General features: G+C 38.7%; 2 protein-coding genes across 2 annotated transcripts; one reads left to right on the forward strand and one right to left on the reverse strand.

Moving 5' to 3' along the window:
- The first annotated feature begins 58 nt into the window (after positions 1–58).
- Positions 59–8,994, forward strand: hspd1 (heat shock 60 protein 1). Its single transcript, XM_041807541.1, has 11 exons — positions 59–179; positions 2,435–2,608; positions 3,625–3,960; positions 4,333–4,428; positions 5,733–5,826; positions 5,932–6,100; positions 6,378–6,477; positions 7,309–7,554; positions 7,637–7,811; positions 8,026–8,204; positions 8,394–8,994. The coding sequence occupies exons 2-11, from the start codon at positions 2,435–2,437 to the stop codon at positions 8,550–8,552; spliced, it is 1,728 nt and encodes a 575-aa protein (XP_041663475.1). The 5' UTR covers positions 59–179; the 3' UTR covers positions 8,553–8,994.
- Positions 8,995–11,899: 2,905 nt separating this feature from the next.
- Positions 11,900–26,477, reverse strand: coq10b (coenzyme Q10B). The gene is made up of 5 exons (XM_041807274.1): positions 26,328–26,477; positions 19,890–20,045; positions 17,230–17,422; positions 15,121–15,222; positions 11,900–14,885 (listed from the first exon to the last, which is right to left on the reverse strand). Exons 1-5 carry the CDS (start codon positions 26,423–26,425, stop codon positions 14,718–14,720), a joined length of 717 nt encoding a protein of 238 aa, XP_041663208.1. The 5' UTR covers positions 26,426–26,477; the 3' UTR covers positions 11,900–14,717.
- Between the last annotated feature and the right edge of the window lie 529 nt (positions 26,478–27,006).

Genomic DNA, 27,006 nt, shown 5'->3' on the forward strand with positions numbered 1-27,006 from the left:
CAAGCTAGTTGATGTAATACTCAGATTCCGGGGCGCGCCGGTAAATTACCCGGATGTGATAGGCCATGTGCAGTCCCAGCTCAGCAGCCTGTCTGTACCACACCGCTGTCCTCAAACGTCCAGGCGTTATATCATTCCGTCTTGCAGACTCGTAGCAGCCGCAAGCTTTCACCTCAAAAGTAAGTTCTGACATTTTATCAAGCGTTTAGCGCTATCAACTCAATGTTACAGTCTCTATCTGCTTTTGACAAGCGTTGACTTTTAGTAGTGGATTTTGTGCTGTCAAGACAGCTAGCTTAAATAACTCATTGCTAACAGATTTCTCTGATTAACTGCAAGGACATACGTGAGAACAGGCTGCTAACGGTGCAATCTATCTGTAATCTAGCTATATGAACTAAATCTCACTTGGTTATTAAATCGGATTAAGATCGTAATTGAAGTCGTGACTGTCTGATGAAACCTCTCCTTATTGAAGTCATGCCATGCTGTAGAGCTGGGAACAACTTAAATGGCAGCACAGTGGGAGTCTTAGAAGTACGAATGAGCCGTAAGGTACATGTTTATCGATCAGATATTGATCATTGAGCCCCTGTTAATGTGATGGTCCGACAGAGGGCTGAGCAGTGATGGTGGTGAATCAGTTCCGCACATGCTTTTACAATTTGACCTTGTGACGCACGACCTGAAGAGCACACGTGGGGTAACCAGGAACTGGAGTGGGGATTCATTATCAACGAACTTTATCTGCATTAAATCGAATTTAAGCCATTCACAATCAGGTTTAATTAGATTTGAAAGAGCACTTCCTCAGTGACTTGCTTCTGACAAAAAATACAATGGCACACCAACACTATTCCCACTATCTAATAAACGGGTTTAAAAAAAAAATCCCCATAGCAATACTTTCAGTATTGAACTCACTCATTTGTAAATTGTTTTTCACTATTTTGCTTAAGTCTCTAAATACCATGACAATGGAGTCCGCTATCCTAAGGTAATAATCAGACACCCCCAAAAGACATATGTGCGAGCTAATATGGACATTTTAGGGGTAATTACCAAAGAATTCTTACAGGATTAACAAAAGGAAAATGCATATATTATTTTTTACAAATTCCCAGTTGTGTCACCTGATGGCTTTGTGTGTTGAAGGTAGGAATAAGGATTAAAAAATCTATTCAAATTTATTTTTTTAAATAGTAATTTAAGTTATTAAACTTATCAAAAGACAGTAATATTACACACGCAAAACACGGAGGGGTGCTCGATATTATCAGTATAATATTGGTATCAACAGATGTTTAAATCACTGCCAATATTTACAACTGATACTGTGCCTAAAAGTCTGCCTTATTCAGCTGTGTTTATTTGCCGTACAACCGAATAGGTTGGAGTACTTATAGGCTAGACCAACAGACCTACATCAGCTTAAGTCTTTTCCTAATTGGTCATCAATCCATTGTCTGTTTGAAGGCCTGAAATTTGATCATACTACAACTTAAAATTGTGTATTTTAAGGACTTAAGTTTTAAGTCTGAACTACATTTAAATACCTGCATATATCCGTATTGACCTATCAGATAAATGCAAAAATCCAATGTCATGCATCCCTAAAAACATGTATCACATCCATTTAGTGGCAACTTTTTAAAAAATCACTTTTGTAACAAGGAGTCCATGAATGTCAACTCAGTACCCAACAGTACTTCATGGACTGGTCACTAGTCAATCACAGGGACATGTATAGACAGACTCCCAGGCAAACTCACACCTATGGCCAGTTAGTCACCTAATGAGCATGTCTTTGGGATGTCTGTGGGAAGATGCCAAAATACTTGAAGAGAACCCACCCCTACTAGTGGGGAATATGTAGAAAGGCCCTGATTAGGATTTGGATCGGGAACCTTGTTGCTGTAACCCCTGTGCCACCATGCAGCCCGCATCATAAAATGTATTACACATCACAGTAATCCCCCAATCCATTGTTTGATTATGTCTATAGTAGATATGCACAATTTTATTGGCATTAAATCTGTATTAGTAGATTTTAGCCTAAAAAGTTTGTATAAAAGCAGATTTATCCTATCTTTCTGCATTCTTCCTTTGCTTGTAATCGCACCCATCAGTTGAAGGTGACTCTGAGAACTCAGATAATGTTTGACCATCTCTGTCAGTGGACCTCCTTTCATTCATTTCTGCTGTTATACCACTCATGGCCACTAAGGGGAGAGTTAACCTTTGTCACAGTCTCCCATGTGATACTTTTGAGGGGGAATTTAGAGAATAATTATTGATGTGAACTATGGCTCTTCTCTCCAAACAGTGAAACCTATAAAAGTTGTTTTACCATATTTAAGATTTAACAGAACACTGATTCTGATTGATCAGTTATTTATGAATGGATGCTGTGTTTCCTTTTCTTTCCACACAGATGTTTCGTTTACCCACAGTCATGAAGCAGGTGAGGCCTGTGTGCCGGGCGCTGGCTCCTCACCTAACACGTGCGTACGCAAAGGATGTGAAGTTTGGCGCTGATGCCCGGGCGCTGATGCTGCAGGGAGTCGACCTGCTGGCTGACGCTGTAGCTGTCACGATGGGCCCGAAGGTAATCAAAGGGTTTAGTATTGTTAATTCAGTCTATATGATGGGTTTTATACACCTCATTAGTGTTAAGTAATCATTTTGTTGATAAATAAGAATTTTATCACAGTAAATTATTTGATAATCCGGCAACTGTGAAGACTATCCATGTAAAGCTGAAGAAAACTGCACTGCTCCCCTCACAGCATCTTGTTCTTCCATGTCTCGTAATGCTTTGTTTTTATGTCTGTTTCTGCTTTGTTAGCCATGTTCAACAGCAGCATTTATGCTCAAATAGGTTGTTTTCAGTCTGATGATCCCAATGATGTGCTACATATTGCATTTTGATACTGCTTCTTTATCCAGAAAGTTTTTCTTCTCTCTATCTGGAGATCTCGCTGTGATGTCATCTGCAAACAGCCTTTAACATTACTTATATTCAGTTATCACCACAGGTTGATCCAAATGTATGAGGCTTATTGATGTTTGCCCATATCTCCATGATCATCAAAAACAAATCTGCCACTTAAAACTTCAGACAACAGCAAAAGCAGCATGAGTTTAACATTAGACATTACAACTTAGTCAGCTTTTCACTGAAGGGACACAATCATGATCTTCTGTCTCTCTTTCCTCTGTCCCATACAAAGTGGCAAATTAAATACAGATTAGATTGATATAAGAAAGTGCAGACAATTTTACTCATTTGGCCCTCCCTAAAATCATTTATGGGTGAGGAAACAAACTAAATGACTAAACTCATTCATCCCTTGGATCAGTCTAAAGAAAACTATGGTATAAAGGCATTAGTGACTTTAATTAAAACAGTAATTAAGTTGTAAACTGAAATTTCTATGTGTGTGGCATGCAATAAATAAACTACAGACTTGCCAGCTTTTGCTTTTTTTAAATTCCAGAGCAACATATACTGATTGAAAGATGTTAAAGTTCTCCAACTGCATGTCTAAAAGCTTTTACCTAACTGCAGTAGAAGATAATTTTATAATCCAACTGTGTTATAACTCTCCCTCTCTTCTCCAGGGCCGCACAGTCATCATCGAGCAGAGCTGGGGCAGCCCAAAGGTCACCAAGGACGGCGTGACGGTAGCCAAGAGCATCGACCTGAAGGACAAGTACAAGAACATCGGTGCCAAGCTGGTGCAGGATGTGGCTAACAACACCAATGAGGAGGCCGGAGACGGCACCACCACCGCCACAGTGCTCGCCAGGGCCATCGCCAAGGAGGGCTTTGACACCATCAGCAAGGGCGCCAACCCCGTGGAGATCCGCCGTGGTGTCATGACGGCCGTTGAATGTGTTATTAATGAACTGAAGGAGCTCTCCAAGCCTGTCACTACACCGGAAGAGATTGCACAGGTATGATTCAATATCTTTAATCTACTCACAGGGAATAAAAATCATTGCTGCAAATATTAAACTGCAATCAAAACAACCAGTGATCCACATAAAGACGAGCATCAGCTGGTTATCTTGTGTGTAGTATCTGACATTATCTTGTCCACTCACAACATAAATAGCACCTAACCCTAAGTAAAAAGTTAGGAAACAACGTCATGGTCCCCTAAAGACTAAAAAACAACATGCTTTGAAATTTTGATCAACTTAGGCACAAGTTTGTTTGTTAAAAAGGTTGAGTTTGCAGAGGTAAGCTCTGCAGTGTTTGATGAAAATTAGAAATCCTTTGTACTTCCAATGAAATGGTGTAATGATTATGTTCTTGTCTTAAAGGTCGCTACAATCTCAGCCAATGGAGACGTGGAGATCGGTAACATCATTTCCAATGCCATGAAGAAAGTTGGCCGCAAAGGTGTCATCACAGTCAAGGTTTGTCTCACATAGTCCAGGTTTATTTGTTTAGGGACAAATAATCATGTCAGATTTAATTGTGTAGCAGATTTATAATAGTTAGACCTGACCAAAGTGACCCACAATCACAAGACATCTAAACAGTGTTATAAGAAAAATTAGTTAATTTTAACAGACAACAAATTTTAAGGTTAAAACAGTGAATAATACAAGCCTAGACCTAGCTACTTGGCAAGGCCTGTTATAGGTTCAGGATCAGTAAGTTAATTATGATTCAGTGTACTGTGTTTACGTCTAGGTGTAACTCTTCAGGTAATTAGTCTGATTGATAATCAGATTGAAAAAGGGAAACTGAGGTTAAAAGAGTGAAACGGCTGCCACAGCAGAGCCAGAGAAAGATTTAAATGGTCTTCACTGAAGTGAAAAAGAAGCTTAGAAAAACCCAGCATAGAAAAAAATTCAGTTAGCAATAACACAAAAACAATTTTGGCATCAACCGTAATTGCCAAAGAAGAAGTGATAATGCCAAAAACCAGTGACATCAAATGGAGGAGAAACCAGCACTCGGTGTGATGTTACAAGCCCAAAACTCAGTTTTCCTCATCTACCCTTTAAAGCTGTAAATGGTTTCTAAAAATGTTTACTCTGAAAGGAGTATTCAAGGAGTATTCATGTTTATGATAGGCCAAAAAGCACAAAAAACACTTCATCACTTTATTTTTAAACTTTTCTGGGGCAATAACTCACAACAGATTAAAGTAGAATGATCTGACTTTGTTATACATCAATAATTTTCAGTATTGTGTTTTGAATTTTTGATTAATGCCACAATAAAGCATCAAAATCATGCTTCTGTGGTATCAAAAAAGGTGTTGATATCATTTGACTTAATTTAGTATGTAAAAGTTTAAAATTCTGGTAAAACAGCCTAATGTTTTTCAGACTTTTCATAACGTACTTTTAAAAGTTCATAAACAGCTTACACAGAATATTCAACAGTATAAAAAGATTTTGGGAAATGAAATGAAGGGAAAAACTCACTGAGGAACAGTGTGGGAATATGTCAAGAAAAAAAAGTGAAATCAACAGGATCTTTTAATGATCAAATCTGGAAGATTTTAACTGTCTTTAGTAAATGTCTGATTTCCTCTTTTGTACTTGCTGTACAAATTTTAAATTGCCTAATTGTTAATCATAAGAGGCTTAAAGTTGCTCTGAGGTTTTTTTTCTGTTTTAATGATGGATTACTGTGTCTGCAGAGGATAAATCCTTTAAGATAAAGCCTGTTTATGAGACCAGACTGAACATGCGCTCTCTTTCAGGACGGGAAAACTCTCCACGACGAGCTGGAGATCATCGAGGGCATGAAGTTTGACCGAGGTTACATCTCCCCATATTTCATCAACACTGCCAAAGGTACACATGTTCACACTAAACCTTTGCATTATTAAACATCAACTCTGTTTAGTGAACACCCTCTGTTGTAACATTGTTTGTAACACCGGTTTACTCCATCTTCAGGTCAGAAGTGTGAGTTCCAGGACGCCTACCTGCTGCTGAGTGAGAAGAAGATCTCCAGTGTTCAGAGCATCGTACCAGCTCTGGAGATCGCCAACCAGCACCGCAAACCGCTGGTCATTGTGGCTGAAGATGTGGATGGAGAGGCACTCAGCACGCTCGTCCTCAACAGGTACTTCATGTTAAATATCTGATCAAAGTATTTACTAATTTCCAGGGTAAATTTAGGTGTAACAGTTTCTTCTATATTCAATAAATCATGAAAACTGTAGGAAATATATGTATAAAAGAATAGAATAAGAAATATAAACAGGAATAAAGGAATATCTTTGTGTATGATTCCCTCCTGACCAGCTTTAAAGTAGCTCACGTTACAAAGATTTTCCAGGTGCTGGTTTCTGAGAGTTATTAGATTAACATCACTAAGTATTTTATCATTTTCCCTAAAGGCTGAAGGTGGGTCTGCAGGTCGTGGCTGTTAAAGCACCGGGCTTTGGAGACAACAGGAAGAACCAGCTGAGGGATATGGCCGTTGCCACTGGGGGCACTGTAAGTCCACTTTTAACCACAAGTACTGATTCAAATAAGGGCTTATACATGCACTTTACTGTTTAAGCTTGTACTGGTGTAAACATCTGGCTGCATCATGAGAAGAATTGTAGATATAACTGACCTTATGTGAAGGGTGTTACTGGAGGACACCACTAGAGGGCAGGCTGTCTTCAACTACATGACTTGTGAGATGTAAACTGCTGACATGGAGACACATGAGGAAGTTACTTTGATGTTAATTCTGGGATTAATTTTCATAATAATAATCTGTTTTTTTGTAGTTAGATCAGATCAGCACAGACTGATCAGTGGCCAGAATAGACAGTCTCTAACATTTTTACCCAGTACATGGATGTTACAGTCCAGATGTTATGGTTTAACATTTAACTGTGTTAACTGGTGACTCAGCTTAATGCACCCTAAGATGTCATAACAGCAGCTGTTGAAAAACGGAAATGTTTGCTGCAAATGTCTCTTTGTTAATAATTATTATTTTTGAGACTTTTGCCTTTAATTAGAGATGACAGGACTGTGGATAGTGTCACATATCAGGGGGTGACGTGGCAAAAGAGCCACACTTGTGCTGACCACTGAAGACAAGCCCCCATTCATGTGGTTTAACTTAAAAAGTTGTCTTTCTCTAGTTTTTTTTAATCATAATGTCTGATTAAATATGCATTTCATTGAAAAATAAGTAAACAAACACAAACAGCAACTTACACACTGGCAGGTGTCCATGGAGGTCTTAATGTATTAAAAATACATACATCAATTTAGCCAAAATTAAGGCTTTTAAAAGTAAAGTGAATAATCTCCTCCTTCCTGCAGGTGTTTGGAGACGAGTCTCTTGGTCTTGCTCTGGAGGACATCCAAGCTCACGACTTTGGTAGAATTGGCGAGGTGCAGATCACCAAAGACGACACTCTGCTGCTGAAGGGAGGAGGAAACCCCGCTGACGTCGAGAAACGTGCTGCAGAGATCGCCGAGCAGCTGGAGAGCACAACCAGCGACTACGAGAAGGAGAAACTCAACGAGAGGCTCGCCAAGCTGTCGGACGGAGTAGCTGTACTCAAGGTAAGACTTTCACAAAATCCAAGCGCTGTTCTATCTCACTTATTCAAATTCAACAAGGTCGTGACCATGATTTTCTTTCTAGATTGGAGGAACGAGTGATGTAGAGGTGAACGAGAAGAAGGACAGAGTGACAGACGCGCTGAACGCCACACGAGCAGCTGTGGAGGAGGGAATTGTACCCGGAGGGGGCTGTGCTCTGCTGCGCTGCATCCCGGCACTCGATGGCATCAAAGCAGCAAACTCGGACCAGAAAATTGGTGAGTTAAGCACCAGCATATCAGTTTTATTTCAGATATTCAGATATGGTAAATATTTGGTTAAAATGTTGATGGGCTGAAAAATGTCTGCAGTGTTACGGGCATGGATAAAGGTCAAATCCTTTTAGATTGAACAGTGCATAGAAAAGTTGAAAAAAAAAACAAAAAAAAAAACAGCTAAGTAATCTGATGTCCTGTTTTGGTGTCCTCGTAGGTGTGGACATTATCAGACGGGCACTCAGGATTCCAGCCATGACGATCGCTAAAAATGCCGGCGTGGAGGGTTCTCTGGTGGTGGAGAAGATCCTTCAGGGATCAGCTGAGCTTGGCTACGACGCCATGCAGGGAGAGTACGTCAACATGGTGGAGAAGGGCATCATCGACCCTACCAAGGTACAGCTGTCACTTCACAGTAGATGTTAATTTTAACAGCAGTAGAGTTCAGCCAGCTGCTGATTGAAGTGTTTTTGCTAAGGCTTCTGAAAATGATTAGCTTGAAATGTTTGGTGAAATTCAACAAACCGGCCAAATCTTTTGGTACATTAACTAAGGTGTATGACCTGTGATCTTCTCCCTCCACAGGTGGTGAGGACTGCCCTCCTGGACGCTGCTGGAGTTGCCTCCCTGCTCTCTACTGCAGAGGCCGTTGTCACAGAGATCCCTAAAGAGGAGAAGGAGATGCCCGCAGGTGGCATGGGAGGAATGGGCGGTATGGGTGGAATGGGAGGAATGGGCTTCTAAACGGATTGCCGTGACTTGCTGTACAGACTCAAAGGCAGGAGGAGGGTGGTGGCTGATGAGGGACAAAAAAAACCTCCAAAAAAGCCGCACCCGCCTCCAGCAAACTTCGGCCACACTGACTGATGAAGGTGACGGAGCTGAAAACGGTCGGCCTCCCTCTCCCCTCCCCCCTCTCTTCTTCTGTTTGTGGAGGAATAAACTCTAATCCATTGTTCGTCTGCACAAAACCGCCGTTAGAGAAGAAGAAACTAACATAGCAAACACACAATGATGAAGCTCTGTATTACAGCAGAGTGTGATGAGAAAACATAGCCAGGATTGTCTGTTCTTTATTTTTGTCATGTTAATTCTTGTTTTTTTATATATTTTTTTTTTCTCTCAGATAAAATAATGTGAGGTTAAATCTGTCATTTGATTTAATTAAATAAGTTTTCTTACAGAACTTTGAGCTCTTTCTGTCTTTTCCCTTCTATGTCAGCCTGATTGGATATAGTGCCTGAAATACGAGTTTGAACATCACCAGAGGCCTGTTTAAAAATGAAACATTTAAATAATGTTTACTGAGGCTTTTAAAGCCTGACAGTCCTTGTCATGCATGCAGAATTGTGAATTTTCAGCCTTTTAAGGCTCACATTCATATTACAAACAGCTGATTGTTTTAAAGAGATGAAGAGTCATGAAGTCTGACTCAAGTTACAAACCAGTTTGGACCGTTCGAGGTCTCAGCCGCAAAGTCTAAATGTGAGAACCTTTGTCATTGTGCTGTTACACATTGACCTTCGTTTCACTCAAAGGTTCTGCTAAAGCAACTAAAAACGAGACTTTTACTGACAGAAAACACAGAAGGGGGTTCTGAGTAGAGGTGATTATCTCATGTTTTGTACGCTACAGACATTGTCTATGGTGATTCTTTTTTAATTTAATAAATTCACCTGTTCAGAAGTGTTGTAACTCAAATTTATTAAAACTGGAGCAGCAGCTTTATTTTATGCCCAGCTAATAAAGTTCCCATGTCATGCCTTGTGTCTTTTAAATATTTAAAGTAAAGAAGGTTAATTCTACACCTATGAAACAGCAGCTGAGGAAATAACTGCATCATTAAATCCAGTAATTAGCTGCTTTAAGACAGGTTTCATCCCAGTTCAAAATATTCAAACCTTGTAAGAATTACACAGGAATGGGAATCATGTTTTGCTATCCAGGATGAGGTAATCTAACAGTTTTTACCTGGATTTCAAAGAAAAAATGGATTAGGTTAAATGTATTTCACATTCTGTCACTAGAAGATTAAACTATAGCTATAATGTAGAACAGGGGTGTCCAAACTGCTGTCTGTTTTTAATTTGGCATGCAGAAAACTTTAAAAAAGAAAATGAAATGTGGGCATATTGGCACATAAGTACTGTGCTCCTTAATTTCAACATAAGGGGGCACTGCTGTTTTCTGCAAATAAACAGGAAGACAATTCATTTATGTGCTTTTTTATCATGATTAAATGAGACAACATACAGATAAAAACGCAATTATTAGCCTCTGTGAAAATTTCATTTTTTTTTATATTTCCCAAGTGCTGTTAAACAGAACAATGAACTTTTAACAGTGTTTCCAAACACCCTAGTTTTATTTTGGATGCTAACGTTATTTTACTTTGCCCACAGAAACAAACTTGTTCACACTCCCGGGGTCTAAATTATCATCCCTCTAATGGTAATCGTCAGTTGTGTCTCCTTTTTGCTTGGTAACAGCCTGCAGTCATTTGTTGTAGTTTTAGTCTCAGACTCGTCTCCTGAGGAATCCTAGACCATTCTTCTTTGGTCAATCTTTCAAGCTCCTCCAGATGTGATGGTCTTCTTGCCTGGACCTTGGTCTTCAGTTCACCCCACAGATTTTCAATGGGATTCAAGCCAGGGCTTTGTTCAGGCCAGTCAGTAACGTTTGCTTTGGTTTTCTGTAGGTAGTTCTTTACCAGGAGCCTTGGATGTTCAGGGTCATACAGTAGACCCAGACCCTGTTTAGCTGCTGACTGGCTGTGGTTTTCTTCTTAAATCTTCACATATCCTTCTTTCTTCATAATTCCCTCCACCAGAATCCCAGTTCCAGACTCACTGAAGCATCCCTACAGCACAATACTCCCACCACCGTGTTTCACTGTGAGGACGGTGTTCTTTGGGTCCAACTCTTCCCCCTTCTTTCTTAAAACATCACCAACATCTCTGTGGTCAAAGAGCTCTAGGTTGGTCTCATTGGACCAAAGGACATGCTCCAAAGATCAGAATCTTTCTCCAGGTTGTCCTTAGCAGACTAAACAGGCGTCTCTTCTGCAGAAGTGGACTTTTTCTTGGTCCATTCCTGTGCAGGGCTGTAGTAAGGATTTTCTTTGAGACTACATTTCACGGCTTGACTTGGGTCTTTAGACACATCTCTCATTAGTTTTCTTTCCAGTCTTAGAAATCTTTCTCTTCCTACCTCTGCCAGACTTGTTCAGTGACAGCTCAAACCCTTACTGAAGTTTTTAGACTCTGAGTAAATATGAAGATAACCCTCAGTTTAACCTGATTTTACAAGCTTTGAACATAAAGTTAAAGAGCATCATTGCACAACAGTGGTTTGTGCTATGATTAAAACAGAAAAGGTCAGTTCAGTGGTAATAATTTAGACCCTGGTAGTTTTTTGTTTTTGTGAAATAATGTAGTTTTCTTTATTCTTAATACACCGGTCACAGGTTTCATCCTGATCCTGGTGTTGTTTGATGCATGACATGTGTTCTCCCTCTTCTCAAATTTCCTCTCTCTCCATCTTACCTATCAAAATAAAAGCAAAAGCCAAGAAAATAATCTAAAGATAGAATTAAACTCTATCTGCAAACAAGGATGTTATTGATTTGATCAAATGCTCCAAAGAGCTGCTCCTTCTGCTGATTTGGTGATGAATAACAATATTGTCTTGAAGAAAAATGCAAATGTTGTGAAAAATTAATGTTATTTTAAAAGGGTTCCTTTCTTTATAACATACAGGACCTTTATATTTGATTTTGTGTCCATTGATCAATTTCTAATCGTTGTGTTTTGTGTTAAATCTCTGTAAGCTTATCTTTCAGGAGGCTCCTATTGTACAGCCAAACTCACTGTCCTTAAAAGTCCAAACTATAAACATCAAAGCAGATAAAAATAACTTTTGAACCTTGGTAGCAGTGACATTTCGTAACCTTATGACCACCCATCTGTTCACATGCAGCTTTCTATCTTTACCACTCATGTGATGACACTATTTCTGCTCACACAGGCAGTGAAGCCATGCTGTGTTATGCAATAATACACCAGAAAATCAAACAAAACACAGGAGGCATCTTTTTAGAAAAATACTTTATAAATCATGCAACTTTCTCAAGTCCAACACTTACACCACAAAGAGTCCTTTCCAATGAAATACAAACACATTTCTCTTTTTTGGATATTCAAACCAGTATTTACACTTAAAACTAAGTAATAAATATGTTAAAATGACTATAACATGAAATAAAAGATAAATATGCGGCCTGTAGGCAAAGAGGCACTCTGTGACGGCCTGAGGGATTAAAAGGAGTCGAAAAGATTTGAGATGTCTGACTCAGCGTCTGCACAGACATGGTTTAGGTCCTCTTATTGAAACTGGATTTTTTTCATGTTTGTATAGCTGCATTTTATTAAATAACTCCCACAGTACACTGCTGGTATTGCACACTTATGCTTCATAATTTTGACTCTCTATGTCCAGCATCGCTCCCTCTATAAAGCAGAGAAGAGAGCGTTTGTAACATTAGCAAGAAGAAAAACAGTAATCCTGCTGAGAAACAATGTAAAAATAAAGGTCCAGAGGATTTTAAAGGTTTTATGACTGTTGAGAGTGCATTTTGTCCAGCGATCTGCAGTCACTTTTGCATGTTTTCTTGCACTGATAAGCAGGATTTAGCCTCTGTTGTTTATTTTTGTAACATATTCTAAAAATTTGCAGCATGTGGAGGTAAAACTTAACATCTTAGAGAAGAGACTCTGTACATTAGCAGTTCCTCTGCTTTGATTTGTGCAATTATCAGTCGGTTAATGTAAAATGTCAGAGCCCTTCCTCTTATCACAACTACACAACATCCTCTAGCTTATCTTATCCTTTGCAAAAACCTGCTAAAAGTTTTCTTTACAAATGCTCCCTTTACTCCTGCAGCATTAAATTTGCCACATTTTCCTGCCTGTGTTTGTTTGTATTAAATTGCAGGTGATTTGCAATATATATACATAAAAAACATCCTTAAAATCCTTCTGATGTCTGAGCTCTGATGGAAGAGAAGTCCAGCCCCTCTGCTGTTGTTGCTTAGGTATTACATGGATGTCACATTGGAGGAAGTGGGATATAAATCTGCGTAAAAACTGAGTTAATGAATATTTTCTTATACAGGCCCGTCTATTTGTGCAAAAGACCACAAATCCCATGGTTGTTGGGATCACATCATGGTTTTCAGATATTCAAAAGATACACTCTATGGACTAAAGTATTTAGCCACACCTGTCATTGAATTCAGGTGTTTCAATCAGACCTGTTTCCACAGGTGTACAAAATCATCGCCTAGCCATGCAGTCTCCATTTACAAACGTTTGTGATCCTAAATAGTTGTTCTGAAGAGCTCAGTGACTTTCAGCGTGGTACTGTGATGGATGCCACCTTTGCAATAAGACAGTTGGTGGAATTTCATCCCTACTGGATTTTCAACAGTCAACTGTAAGTGATATTTTTAAAGGACACATATTTGAATACAACATCATTACAGTTGTGTTCTGACTGAGTGGTGACAAAAGTCATCACTATCAAAAACTGTCCCTAAAATCCCCATTAACCATGATTAATAAATAGGATGTTAATGTTGATTAAAAAACATGAATATTATTTTAACCCTAATTATGCAGCCCTGGTAATAACATAAGTTTTCAGGCCTGTTTTTGAAAAACAGCAATTAAATCACCTTTTTTAAAAAAATGTTTTTATGTTTTTATCTTGTCACTTCCTCATAATATGTGCAGAAAAAAACATGATGAAACAGAAAATAATTGGTTTAATGGCTGAAGATAGTCCTGTGGTTGGCTGGCTATCAGTCCAGGGTGTACCTCACCTCTCACTCATTGACTGCCAGGATTGGCTCCAGTTTCCTGTGACCCCAAATGAGTCAAATGGTATAGATACTGGATGGATTTTTTTACTCATATGGGTCCAGTCACGGTGAGAAATCTCACTCCCTAGCAATGTTTTCCACCTCCTCCTGAGGCATTCCCTGATAAGACAGGATATATAATCCCTCCAGGAAGCTCTGAGGGTCTCCTGGGGTGTCCTCTCAGTTGGATGTGCCTGAAAGAACTCAAAAAGGAAGCAACTAGGAGGCCGGTCCTGATCTGATGCACAAACCACCTCAACTGACTTGTTTTGATGCAAAGGAGTGGCAATAAAATTAAATGTCCTATACAGATTTTATCTAAAGGGAAGCAAATTGTGAAATTTTCAGTGTTTGATCCACACAGGAGAGGCCTGTTTTCATTCCAGCTCAAATCTCCTCTCCATGGGCTGTACTTTCACACATCTAAAATCTGTTTCAGTCCCACAGAAAAGCTCACATCTGTTCCTCTGTAGTTGTGAAAACCACGTCTGTCTTATTCCTAATGTTTAAAAGTTTTTTTTACCACTAAAGGCTCTGTTATTTTCCACATACACTGACAGGAATTTGTTTTTAGAAAACATACTCAGGCTGGAACTGCAGCTTTACAATTAAAGTTTCCCTCTACATGTTTCAGTGAAATGTTGGTTAGAAAAATACAACTAACAAATGAGTGAAGTTGATGTTTACAGATGTGATAATGTGACAGCATTGCTTAAAACTTGCAGAGTAATTCTATCACCAGGTAACAGATGGATGCAACAGACAGTTATGACACAGCGGTCAGTGTGTTGAAGCACCAAGGGTAACATGAGCAGATAAATCCACATTATTTATAAAAACATGAGATAGGAAAGGAAACTGCTGGGAATGAACTCGGTCATCGGTGTGAGAAAAGGCACTGCAGTTATCAGTTAGAAAGTCTCTTCTTTATCTCTTTTTTTCTCTCTGGCGTCAGGCTTTGTGTGTGTCTGTATGTGCAGCAGGGGGCGCTACGTGTGGTGAACCTCATGGAACATGAGCTCGCGTGGGATGGGAGTCTCAGCACCGTATACCTTGGAGGCGCGACGCTCAAACGCAGACACCATCTGCTTCACCACCTCATCGAAGAAGACGTGAGCGAGTTGGGAGTGCAAGAGAGAGCGAAACTCAAAGGAGATCTGAGGGAGGGAGAGGGAGGACGGAGTTAGCGGCTGAATGTCAGACCGTGTACGTCTGAGGGCCATGTATGTGAGTCTGAAACTGATCCAATGTGAAATACAACACCACAGCTGCAGACATGCCAAGCTCAGACACGGGGGAGAACGGACACGTGGAGGACACACAGAAGTTCAACCACACTCTTTAGCTCTTCTACATCCTCAAAATCATGGTTTCACATTCACTAGTACTCACAGCAAAATCCACGGTGCAGGTTCGAGGGTAACCTGGTAGGCCAGGACTGAAACGCCAAACTGTTTCCAGGTGGTTGAAGAGTTTAGCCTCAGAACAGGACGCCTAAAAAGAAAAGAAAAAAAAAACAAAACAATTTGACAAAGAAACTAAAGACTTCTTACAAATGATACTCAATACAACAGAGTAAGCAAGAGATAATAACTTTACAATAAAAACATTTTTTAAACATTTTTTAAGTGACATATAAATGAAAATGGTGCCTTGTGCCTTGAGGCTTGTCTAAGTGTGCAGTGGGAATTTGTACAACCCTACATTATTACTAACTACAACTACACAATTTAAGATACTCTAACATGTTTGCTGACTCAAATTTTAGAGTTACTTAGGTAAAATAACTGCTTTAATGTATCCTGGTTTGACTTTTCATGTTGTATTTTTTGTGTGTTTTTAAGTAGGGATGCACAAAATTATCTGCATGATTTCAGTTTTTGCAGATATAAAAATTTCTGCCCATATTTGCAACCAATATTTTGGCTATAAAATCTGCCTATATCAGCTGTAAATACCACTGTATGAACAAATGACTGTGTGAAGATTTAGGCTGGACCAACAGATCTATGTCAGCTAAGGTCTTTTCTTAATTCATCATCATTCCTTAAACTTTAGTATGTACTTCATTGTGTTTTAAGGACTGTGTCTAAGGCGTCTGCTAAAACTAATTTGTAAATATCAGCATAGCAGAAAGCGTACCAGCATGCTGGCAAAAATCCAATATCATGCATCCCTATTTTTAAGTATTTAATGTATTTTTGATATATGCATAACTTTCATATTCTAAGTATATTAGCACTGTGAATATAAAATGTGAGAAAATATAATGACCTGTTAAGAGATGTGGCTTTCAGCAGATGTTGCACCTCCAAACCAATCATGATGCATCTTTTGCCATAAAAATTTTTGCTCTGAGCTCCTCCAAAAGCCTCCCCTCTCACTCAATTTCCCCTCATCTAGGTGTATTTAAGGAATTGGAAGATCCTACATAATCATCTCTGATTTATGTGACTACCTACCTCTGGTTTAAGTTGATATTCATAGGTGTGGACACATAACAAGTAATTGTATGTAAGCCCTGATGAAGACCTCAATGGTCAAAACATGATTTTTAAATCATTTGGCCATTGAAATAAATTTTTTCTAAATAGTCCCTTCCTTAGTTTTATATTTAAGATGCTTGGAGTGTCTGGTTTCTCCTCACTATGATGTGTTAATTTTCCTGTTTTACAAGAGCACCAGTACTATTTTACATTTCTTCTACCACATAGATTTTGTGTTTGCATTCAAGTTGTTATTGTTGCGGCAGCAGTATGAGTTCAGCACTTGGAGTCCGAGATAAATTTCCCCTTGGGGATGATAAAGTGTATCACAATGGGCGGGCAGCCAGCCTTTGTCTTGAGGTATAGGTGATTTGAGATAATTTTCTCTTATTTGTCTTCTCTCCTGTTAATCAGCCTAATTACTGAGCAAACAGGACGATTTTCAAGTCACATCAGAATAGTCAGCCTCTCTCTACCAGGACTACTACTGTTCGTCTTTGACAAGTTTGACTGAGTTATATAATGTTTAAAAATGAAAGAATATCAAGTTAGTGATAAGATGCCTTTTATACATAACATAATTTTAGTACACATATACCATATGCCTCTTTGTCTGGGCCCTCTTCTGGGACCAGTTTACCTTTGGAGACCCTTCCAGGGAAGAATGCCCCTGAAAACACAGCTCCCAGGTTCACAGGGCCACAGTCTGATGATTAAAAGGGGGGTTTCTTTTCATCTTTCACAACTTTTATGGACTTTGTCAAATAGTTTTTGGTCTACTGATTTCTTTCAGCACAGATAAAGCTTTGCAATGCTGAAGTGTATTTTTTCTTTTTCTTTTAGTGTTTTGAGAGTAAAACTTGCCCAAACTCTGTGCAGTAAAAGCTGCCTACTTTTCATTTAAGTTAGCATTTTCAGGGTGTTCATAATGTTTACATAAAAGTTTTGGATGAAAAATATGCCTTCAAAAAGACCGACGTATTTGGCACACACAGGCTGAGTTGCAGTGTCTCACCTTGACCAGGTGGGGGCGCACAGTAGTAACCAGTGAGGTGTAGTTCTCCACCACAGGAGGGAAGCCCACCGTCAGTTTGGCCTTGCAGAATCCGGCTCTTTTGAACACAATATCTGACTTCTTACACCAGGGCACAAAGTGGCGGTAGTTTTCCACTCCGGCCACTACCTCATAGATCTCCTGCATGGAATACCTGAGGAGTCAAACAGAGGGGGGAAAAAAAAACATGAGCTCCCAGCATACACGTCAGGAAGTAGAAACAGGTCAGCACCAACTCTGACATAACACCGAACACTAAACACAGCTGGCACGGTACGAGATGATTGACCCAGTAAAAAGAAGAAGAAGAACTGGGTCAGAGAGGGAGAGGAGGAGAGAGTGGAAACAGAAAGAGGAAGAAAGAAAGGAGGGAAATAAAAGCTGCATATAAAACTAGATAACATATAGACAATAATAAAAGATAAAGAAACTTTCCAACGTTATATAAGTTCATTTCTCCAGCTGAGGGAAACTAGCTGCTGCTGTCTGAGTCTATTTATACAACAGATTAGTGATTATGACCTCTCCATGGAACAAAGAGGACATTCAGTGCGTCATACTGAGCCACTAACAGCATGCAGAGCTGCACACAGAGCAACAACTTTCATATTCAACCCCATGATTTACGAAACAAATTCTTTTATATGCATGCAATGTTTTTTTCTCTTTCAAGAACACTCTGACCATGATTGTGCACCATTATTACAATTTTTATTAACTTTACAATGATGTTTAGAGCATAAATTAAATGTTAAAAAGCTCATAAGCAGGTCTTAGTATATGCAAAAAACATGGATGATGTTGCAATGAAAAAACAACAACTTTTAAATAGTTGTAGAAGAGACAGTATTATCTCTCTGAGTTAGGAAGAAGTTTATCTTTCTGATGCAGTAACTTTGTTTATAATGCAGATAATGAACAGAAAACTTCAGGCCAAGTTTTAATGAAACTTGTGGTGAGTTCGGGGTCAGATAGGTTCATCTGGTTCACCAACAGAATGGTGCAACAAAAATAGGACGGCACAGATTGGTACCTTTCCCAGCTTTTGACAGAGACAACAAAGATAATTGCCAGCTGAACCAAACAGAGGGGCAATGTTTGGTGCAAATGCAGCATTTGATGGGTGCTGCATGGAAAAGGGAGAAAATACCATGATTAAGATGACATTCAACTCTTACAAATGCATATTTGGGGGGATAAAAAAGAGGAAATGAGCCACAAATTTACAAGAAAATACTGAGATTTTTTCAAATTATAAAACTGCAAATTAACAACAAATGAGCCAGAGAATATACAGCTTTTGTCTCGTAAATTTATGTCCTTCTTTCTTTTTTTAATGGTTGTAGGAGTAGACCCTAAAAAAGAAATAAGACAAAACAATCTGTAACAAATGACTAAGTGAGTAATTCTGCCATCCATATGGTCATTTTTAGTTTGCCTTGTGGGTGTGCATGATAACATGCAATCTTGTGATATTTTTGGCCTTTTCCTTTAGTATGTCACAGTCCATTCATCTTTCATGTGTTGGTAAGTAGCTGAAATATTTTAAGTTTTTAAGTCCATATATTATGTACAGCTTGGGTAAAGATTCTTCAGATAAATGCAGAACCATATTCAAACAGAATTCTTATTTCACTGGAAAAACTCTGAAGAAAGTATTTCTGGCACAGCTTTACTAACTGCATAAGTGCACGGAGAATAAATAAATCTTGGGGCAAACAGAATGCTCCTGCAACACCTGTAGTTCAGAGAACAACTTAATTAGACTGACATATTTCAGCTTGTAGCCGTAAGTGGGCTTGTTTAAGTGGGGATGCTGAATTTTGTAGTTCTGCAGATATCCGATATGCTAATATTTACCAATTCTGATATTTAAATGTAGTTCAGACCTAAACTTTCAGTCCTTTAAACACACTTCCAAGTATAAGAAATGATGATGAATACAGATTAATATAGGTTTTAAGTAGTTGCAGAATTAGTCATATCTGGCATTACAATATTTCATTTTTAAGCTAATATCTGCAGGTACCAATATCATGCCTACAATATAGTGCAGCCTTAATATTTAGCACATCTGCATTAATCATCATGCTGCTATGACTTCACATGCATGCCTTTACGGCCCGCCCACCAAGTGAGGGTACAGCTGTCTATGTAAACGCAAACTATTTTGTTGTTTAGTTTGAAAGATTTTTTGTTCCTTTAAGGCAGTGGCAGGACAGTGGAAAGAGAGCAAAATGGGAAAGAGAGAAGGGGAACTGACATGAAGGAAAGAAGCCACGGGCTCAATTTGACCTGGGCTGTCTAAGGTTTGACACGAGCTTTTATGCCTTTATTGTGATTGGATAGGACATTTGATAAAATTGGAAACAGGGTAAAAAGAGCTGGGAATTACATGCAGGAGAAGCGCCACAGGCTGGGTCTGAACCCAGGCTACCCACTTCAAGGGCAACAGCCTCTGCACGTGGAGCACACAGATAACTGCTAGGCTATCATCAGTCTGAGAAACAGGGATGTTTATCATAATTTCTCTCTAACATTTTATTAAGCACAAACTGAAATGGTTAGTGAGGACACTCAGGAGATAAATCAATGGAGAGATTCAGAAACTCTTGACTCACCCAATGATGCGTCTCTCCGAATACTCTTTCTTTTTGGAGAAGGAGTCGGCGAGGTTGAAGAAGGTGCGGGCAGGCAACGTGACACTCCGGCTCGGCATGGTGGCACCAATCAATGGAGGTACACGAGTCATCAGGATCCCACATGATGACAGGTATCTGATCACAAAACAAACAAGAAGTGGGTCAGAAAAGCAAAGTGAGGTTATGAATCAATACAGTGAGCTGTAGCAGCCATGTATACCTTTATTGACAGTTTCTCACCTGTGTGTCTAGACTGTACAGACCTATAGGTCAATAATATTTACATGTACAATGTAAACAAGCACAGACAGAGAAAAGACACTGATTTGTTTCAATAATCTTAGGACAATTGGTTTTAAAAGTCTGTTGACCCTTGAATCTTTTTCCCAGGCGGACTCAAGCATGACAGAAACTGTTGCATTGATTTCTAATTAACAGCATCGACATTAAGCTCTGCCTTAAACATCTTTCAATACCTGGGAAGTAACAAGCAACCACAAAAGCCTTTAGTTCTGGGAAACAAGTCTACATGGAAAAGTCTTCATGCAGCTCCTGCCAAACATTGGTCTTTGAAATAAAACAGGTCACACACGTACATAGGTACAACAAAATATGGAACAAGGTCAATGACTTCAAATGTACCGCAAGCTTTGGTGACCTATAAATACTGTACAGCCATCCCACATATGTATGTCTGCAATCATAAATATGTTACTTCCTTAATTAGTAAACTTTCTTCAAATAACAGATCTTCTCTATGATACATATATACATTATCATTAAGATCAATACAAAAACCATAATTAGTTGTGAAAATATCCAATTCCGTTGCTTGTTCAACCCCTTTTTATGACTCTTTGCCTCCATTTCTGTCCATGTGCTTTTAGTGTGTGTGCAATTAAAATTTGCAGATATAGGTCAGAAAGTTGGCAGAGTAACTCTTTCACTAACCTCCTAACACAATAAAGAATAACAATGTTCCAGAGAGAAAATACAATTAATACTCAAGCCTCCTGATGGCAAAGACTGATGTGAGATGCATGAGTTGTTTACATTTTTTTTAAAGATAGTTTTTTGGGGCTTTTTGCCTTTATTTGATAGGACAGCTAAAGAGCCAAAGGGCAAAATTGTCACAGATTTACAGATATTCTCAGTTTAGCCACTGTGATTACCAATAATTTAATACATTTTAAATAGCCTAAATCCTCCTGCTGTTATTTCACTCCAAATCCCTTTTTAATCAATTTTTTCTTACTAAAAAATACAACTTAAAAAGAAGTGACTCAAAACAAGTTTTCTTTACTTTCATCTATGAAATTTAAAAATGTATACTGAATTTTCCTTTTGGGATTAACTGTAAAATCATCTTTAAAAGTCTTTAAAGTGCATTATGTTATTTCAGGGGGTACTTAGGAGTAACATGAGGAATAACAATATTGTATTTTATTGTATAACATCAATATTAAGTATAAAATGTATACAGTTTGTTAACTCTCTCTGTACAAACAACAGAGGCATCATAGGAACAATTATATTAGAAACATTCTATATTAAATCCTATATTAATATTTATATTGTTGACTGGGCTTTATTCTAAAACTGGTCTTAATGTTTGTTCAAAATTGACTTTAACCTGTCCAGCAAGCCAATGCTGAAATGATCTAAATGTTTCTCATTCTTACGCTGCACTTCTGACCAGTCCATCCTGTATTTGTCCAGGAAAAGCCTTTCCAGTGAGGAAGGGACCAGTGAAGGAAGTCCAGGAAAAAATCTAGATTTTCATGATCAAAATCTAAATTTTCCATAAATATGATTCATCATCCAGGTCTAGTTCAAGGCATCAGCATCCTACACTTAAGCCCTCTCTCTAATCAAAAGTAGAAAAACAAGGGTCTAAGACTAGTGCAACTTTAACAGGAAGGCAAGATCCAGTACAAACAAGGCTCTTGAACGTGTTTTCTTTAACCATATACCTGTAAGGTCTGAGAAGCTGCTCTCATTATTTTAAATGTTTTTTATGCTCTGTAATGCCACAGAAGTAAATACTGTGGCAACAAAACAGTCTATGACTGTATGTGTGCAATCAAAACAAAATAAAATTCAAAATATAAAGACTAGTGACAGTGAGCAACAACTAGGTTCCCATGTGGGCTAACAATAATGACAAAGGAAGTTCACAGTATTGTTCTGTCAATCTAAGATACTTTTTTGAGCCACAGTGTTCTTCCTTTCACTGAATTCAAGAACATTCATAGAGTAAAATATTCACTTAACGTAGATGTCCACTCAGATGCTCTGTTTTGTCTGGCTTTATACAGTAAATTTGATGTATTATTGGTCAGAAAACCCCCTACAGTCTGCTGTTTATTGATCTTAAAGTTGTTGAGTTATTTGCCAATTTAAAATCTATGTTTTCAATATTTACTAATATGATTTCAAAACAAATGCACCACTCATCAGGAGTTAAAGTGATCTGATCCTCTCTGACACCATGAATGAGGAGGATTGTATTCACCCTTGAAGTGTAAAACCTGGCCAGTAACTTCACAGACGTCATTAACATTAAGCCACTGTGTCTGCCCACTACTTGGTATTTGTCCGACTGTTTGATTTGTACACTGTGCCCAGCTGTCATCCGTAACACCTGCGGGAGCCAGTTCCACGATGTCCCTGGCACCGGATGGTTTGGATGCACAACAGCACTCTGTGCAGATTTAACCAGCCATTACGTAACCTGTTAATGTGCTGGGACAAGAATATCAATGTCACCATTACCTTAAAGCCACAAAAGCTACTCAGTACTTCACATGACGTGCGTGCAACCTTTAAACTCCAGCTCTGGTACAGGTCACTTCAAAGATAGCCCACTCACTACTACCTGAAATGTGATACAGCTAACACATGGCGCTGACCTCAAACTGCCAAGTCCATGCAGATATGGAGGGTCATGGCTGAGTTATTGGATTTAAGAGCAAAGAAAAAGAAGGCCGTGCATGTTTGATCCTCAACATCGTGTGGAAGCAGAACAAAACCAGAGTCAAATCACATGGACAAAAAGGTAATTTGCACACCAAATTATGCAAGCTCTAACATAATAAACAATGTGACACTTTGAGCATCCAAAAGAGGAAAATGTTAGGTCATATTTACACTCTTGAGAGCTTGCTATATTCAGCATTCAGTGAATTATATTCATTTTCCAAGAGAAACTAATTTAGGTTATCTGACCCCTTCCCTAACATTGCTCCATAGTCTAACTCAGACTTCAGCAGTGTCTCCTGTTATGAAAGAGATGGCAAAGGTCTTATCTTTCCTAAAACCTGCTGCATCTGCTGACACTGTTACATACTTTTCCCTTGTAGAACTTTAAACCAGAGACAGAATAGGATTTCCAGAGATGATGCAAAACATCATGCCAGGGAATCCGGTGTTGCAAGTGAAAAGACTTGGACATGTCCATAACTTATCCCATGACTTAACTTGTCATAGGAGTGAAGTACATCTACAGCTAGACTGTCAACAAATCTCTGTAGGTCAATTTAAAACCTATGAAACTGTCTTGTGACCATGCTCTTTTCTTAATTACCTATACTTCATATGTATTTTTCAGTAGGAGATTCAGCTAGGTGCTCTGCCTTTCTTTTGAGTCCAAAAGAGACATGTTTCAGCCACTTTTATGTCTGTGCTAGACTATGACAATGCCTTACACATGCATGGCTTGTATCAACGATTACAAGCTTTAAACACTGTTCATCATGGAGCTTTGAGCAGAGATGCACTGATTATGAAAAAGGGTGGAAAAGGGGGCTGACAATGATTCAGATTCTTTTTCCTCACATCTTTAGGTGAAACACGCCTGTAAGTCAACATTTCCTCTCATGTTTGACCATGAAATAGATTAGAGTATGTCCAATAGCTGATTCCTTGGCCTAGTAAAAGTGTCTTACTTGGTTCAGGAGTAAGATACACCTGCTGCATCAACAAACATCAACTTGATTGGATACATCTCATAAACATTAGATATATCTATATCTGTTCATGCCACATTATTTACCAAAGGCTGATGTTTAAAAACATGGTCAATATCCACCTGTACTGATGTTAAACTGATGCATTAATACATCCCTGGCTTCAAGGTTGTCAATTATTTAAAATCCATCATCTATCACTGTTTGTTGTATGAACATGTTGGATGGTCCTCTTTGTCCATAAGCTGCCAAAAATGAACAATTTCAGAAAAAAATAAAGTTGTGATTATTTTGAGTCATTGTCAGATTTGATTGAATTTCTGAAAGGGAAGGAATGACTATTGTATTGCCATTCTCATTTTTAATAAGAAAACTGCTCCTTAGTGTCTCATTTCTAGGGGTGCATGATAACTATAGGGCCGATAGTTATCGGGCCGATAACAGGAAATTATTACGTCATTCTTATCGGTCCGATATCATTACGACGAGCCCCGATAACATTTATATTTTTGTCAGCACGGCAGTGCTAGCATTTGTTTTCTTTCTCAGGAGACTACACATTCCGAAACAGCAGGTGGCGCCGCAGTACAAGACCTCCTATTAAAGCACCAAAGAAGAAGAGAAAGTAGCAGCGCCTGTGCTAAAATGCTAACAACACGGTGGCGTTATTCAGTATTTACGGGGAGGATAACACGACCGTGTGTGTAGAATTTGCCCTGCAAAGGTCGCAAAGAGTAGAAAGAAGTCCCCGACGGATCTTATAAGTCACTTAAGAGTCATCATCCTAACGACGTTAAAACGAAGCGACAGCAGCCACTAACCTCAGCCGCGGGCATTAGCAGGAATTGAAAACTGCAAGAGCCAAAAGGCCCAACGTTATAATAACAAAATCAGTGTGGCAGTCTCCTGATCCATCGCTGCTTTCAGAGGCGTGTACCTGCCTGCTCTGTTTGACGTGGTTTCATTCAGTCTGATCGACGTTATGAACAGAAGTTAGCCACAGACCACGGTGGACTTTACATTCTTAACCTATCTCTGATATGACTTATGTCAGTGCATATTCCTAATCTTTATGTAAAACACCAGCTTGCTTTTATTCTGGCTTAAGCAAAAAAAAAAAAAAAAAAAAAAACAGACCCCTAAATATCTCCATTTGTTAAGCGTAACAGCCTGTTATCATTTGGTTTTATGGAGGAAAACCGTCTGTCGGTTGTTTGTGTATGTTGTACTTGGTACACAAATGTTTAACTAAAAAAAGTTAACTGTAATAACAGTTATAAAGACAGAATAGTTCTTTGTTTTTTGAAAAACACAAGTGATATTAGTTAAAATTAGTTATAAATATCTTTTCTCACTACATATTAACCCCTTCTTACCCCCAGACGTGCATAAACACATCAAATAAACTTCTTTTGTTAAATCAACAATTGAAAAAAATATATCGGTTATTATCGGCCATCAGGAGGAGGAAATTACCGGTTATCGGTATCGGTTCAGAAAAATAGTTATCGTGCATCACTACTCATTTCCCTTTAAAACCCTCACAGACAGCTCAGTAACAAGTCAGAAGTCATCTGCACCTTGTATTTGCTTTAAGACCCATAACAAGTTATTTCTTCTGTGATCAGGTTCATGTTAAAGTCTTCAATATACCCATAAAGCAGGTTTGTATCTCGTCAGGATGTCAAAAATCATAAAGTTAAGAAAGACAAAAAAACAAGATAACATAAAAACAGAATACAAAAAGGTGTCATTTTAAAATGCCCTAAAATGGTTGCAATTATTGATAAGAATTAGGAATTCTAATCTTTTGACAGTCCTAAAATATACTTATGGATAAAAGTACCCTGTAATCTGTTTAGATGTTGAATAGATGAGGACTGGTCAAGCTGAGCACATTAAAAAAATTCTGCTTCTATGTTCAAGTTTCATCTTTATGATTAAAATGGCGTTTTATTGTCAATTTTGACAATACTATTAGACTCTTGGGCCATATGGTTTATTTATACATTCATACAACTACAATAAATCGCAGTACATGCTATAAAAGCTGCAATTAAAGTATGAGAGTCGACTTATTGGATTTAAACGCCAAGTTTTAGACTGTTTATGTCTAACTTTGGGTATTTAAAGGGTTTATTAGGATGTAATATTACTGACAGTACTGAAATATGCAGAACTGCAACGTTAGTAAGCTAGTTATAGCAGTTTTCAGCCCCTGGTGTATTGTAGCTGTCGCGTTTGCTAGTTTTCAAGGCTAATAATAAGGCAGAGTTCAAGCACAGTAAGACAGGATGCCATTTTCAAGCTTTTTTGCTTTCACTACATACGGTTACGATAAGCAGGGAGATCTTTAGAGCCGAAGCTACATAGGTTAGCTGTGTCTTTGTTAAAGGTGTGTCTTTTCTTAAATTTTCCATGTTTAGTCGAGATATAAAAGCTTGTTTACCTTAAATTGTTCCTAGTCTGTACTTCCCGGCTGGTCGTTGAAGGTAACTGTTTAATGCACTCGGCTACTTTTCTCAGGCTCCGGCTGCCCCTCGCCATCGTCCCTTCTTTGACGGATTTCTCCACTCGCTTCACTTGCTAATGCCAAAACTGACAGGCGTCACTACCCACAGATTTGTCCCGCCCCTAGCGTGACGTATGCCTTCTAAATCGCTCTGTCATTGGATAACCTACATTCGCTGCGGATTTGCATTGGCCGGTCCCGTAGTTCGTCAATTGAAAGTTATGACGTGCATGCCACGGGCGTGCATGAACTTGCACGCGCAGGAATGTCACGAGATGCATTGGCTCGGGTTGCTGTGTGATACCAAAACTGAAGGTTCAGTGAACTGTAAGGTTATTCACAAACCCACAGTAAGGTCATCACTGTAACATTTAAGTATTTCAGCTCTGTATTTTCAGCTACAATCACTATTAATGTTTTCAAAGAAATATTTTAACGGCCATTTTAATTCCGCAGCACACAACCTACATTTTACAATCATTCGTTTTAATCTTAGCAGTTTTTCATCAACTGTTTGGGTTTTAATGGCTTTTCATTCTCAAATACATCGCATTTCAATGTGCTGCTATTTCCCTTTGTCATTATGTTTTATTGCCTTGCTTATTATGTGATGTTT

This window comes from Cheilinus undulatus, linkage group 15 (assembly GCF_018320785.1).
Source record: "Cheilinus undulatus linkage group 15, ASM1832078v1, whole genome shotgun sequence".
In the NCBI taxonomy this organism is placed as follows: Eukaryota; Metazoa; Chordata; class Actinopteri; order Labriformes; family Labridae; genus Cheilinus; species Cheilinus undulatus.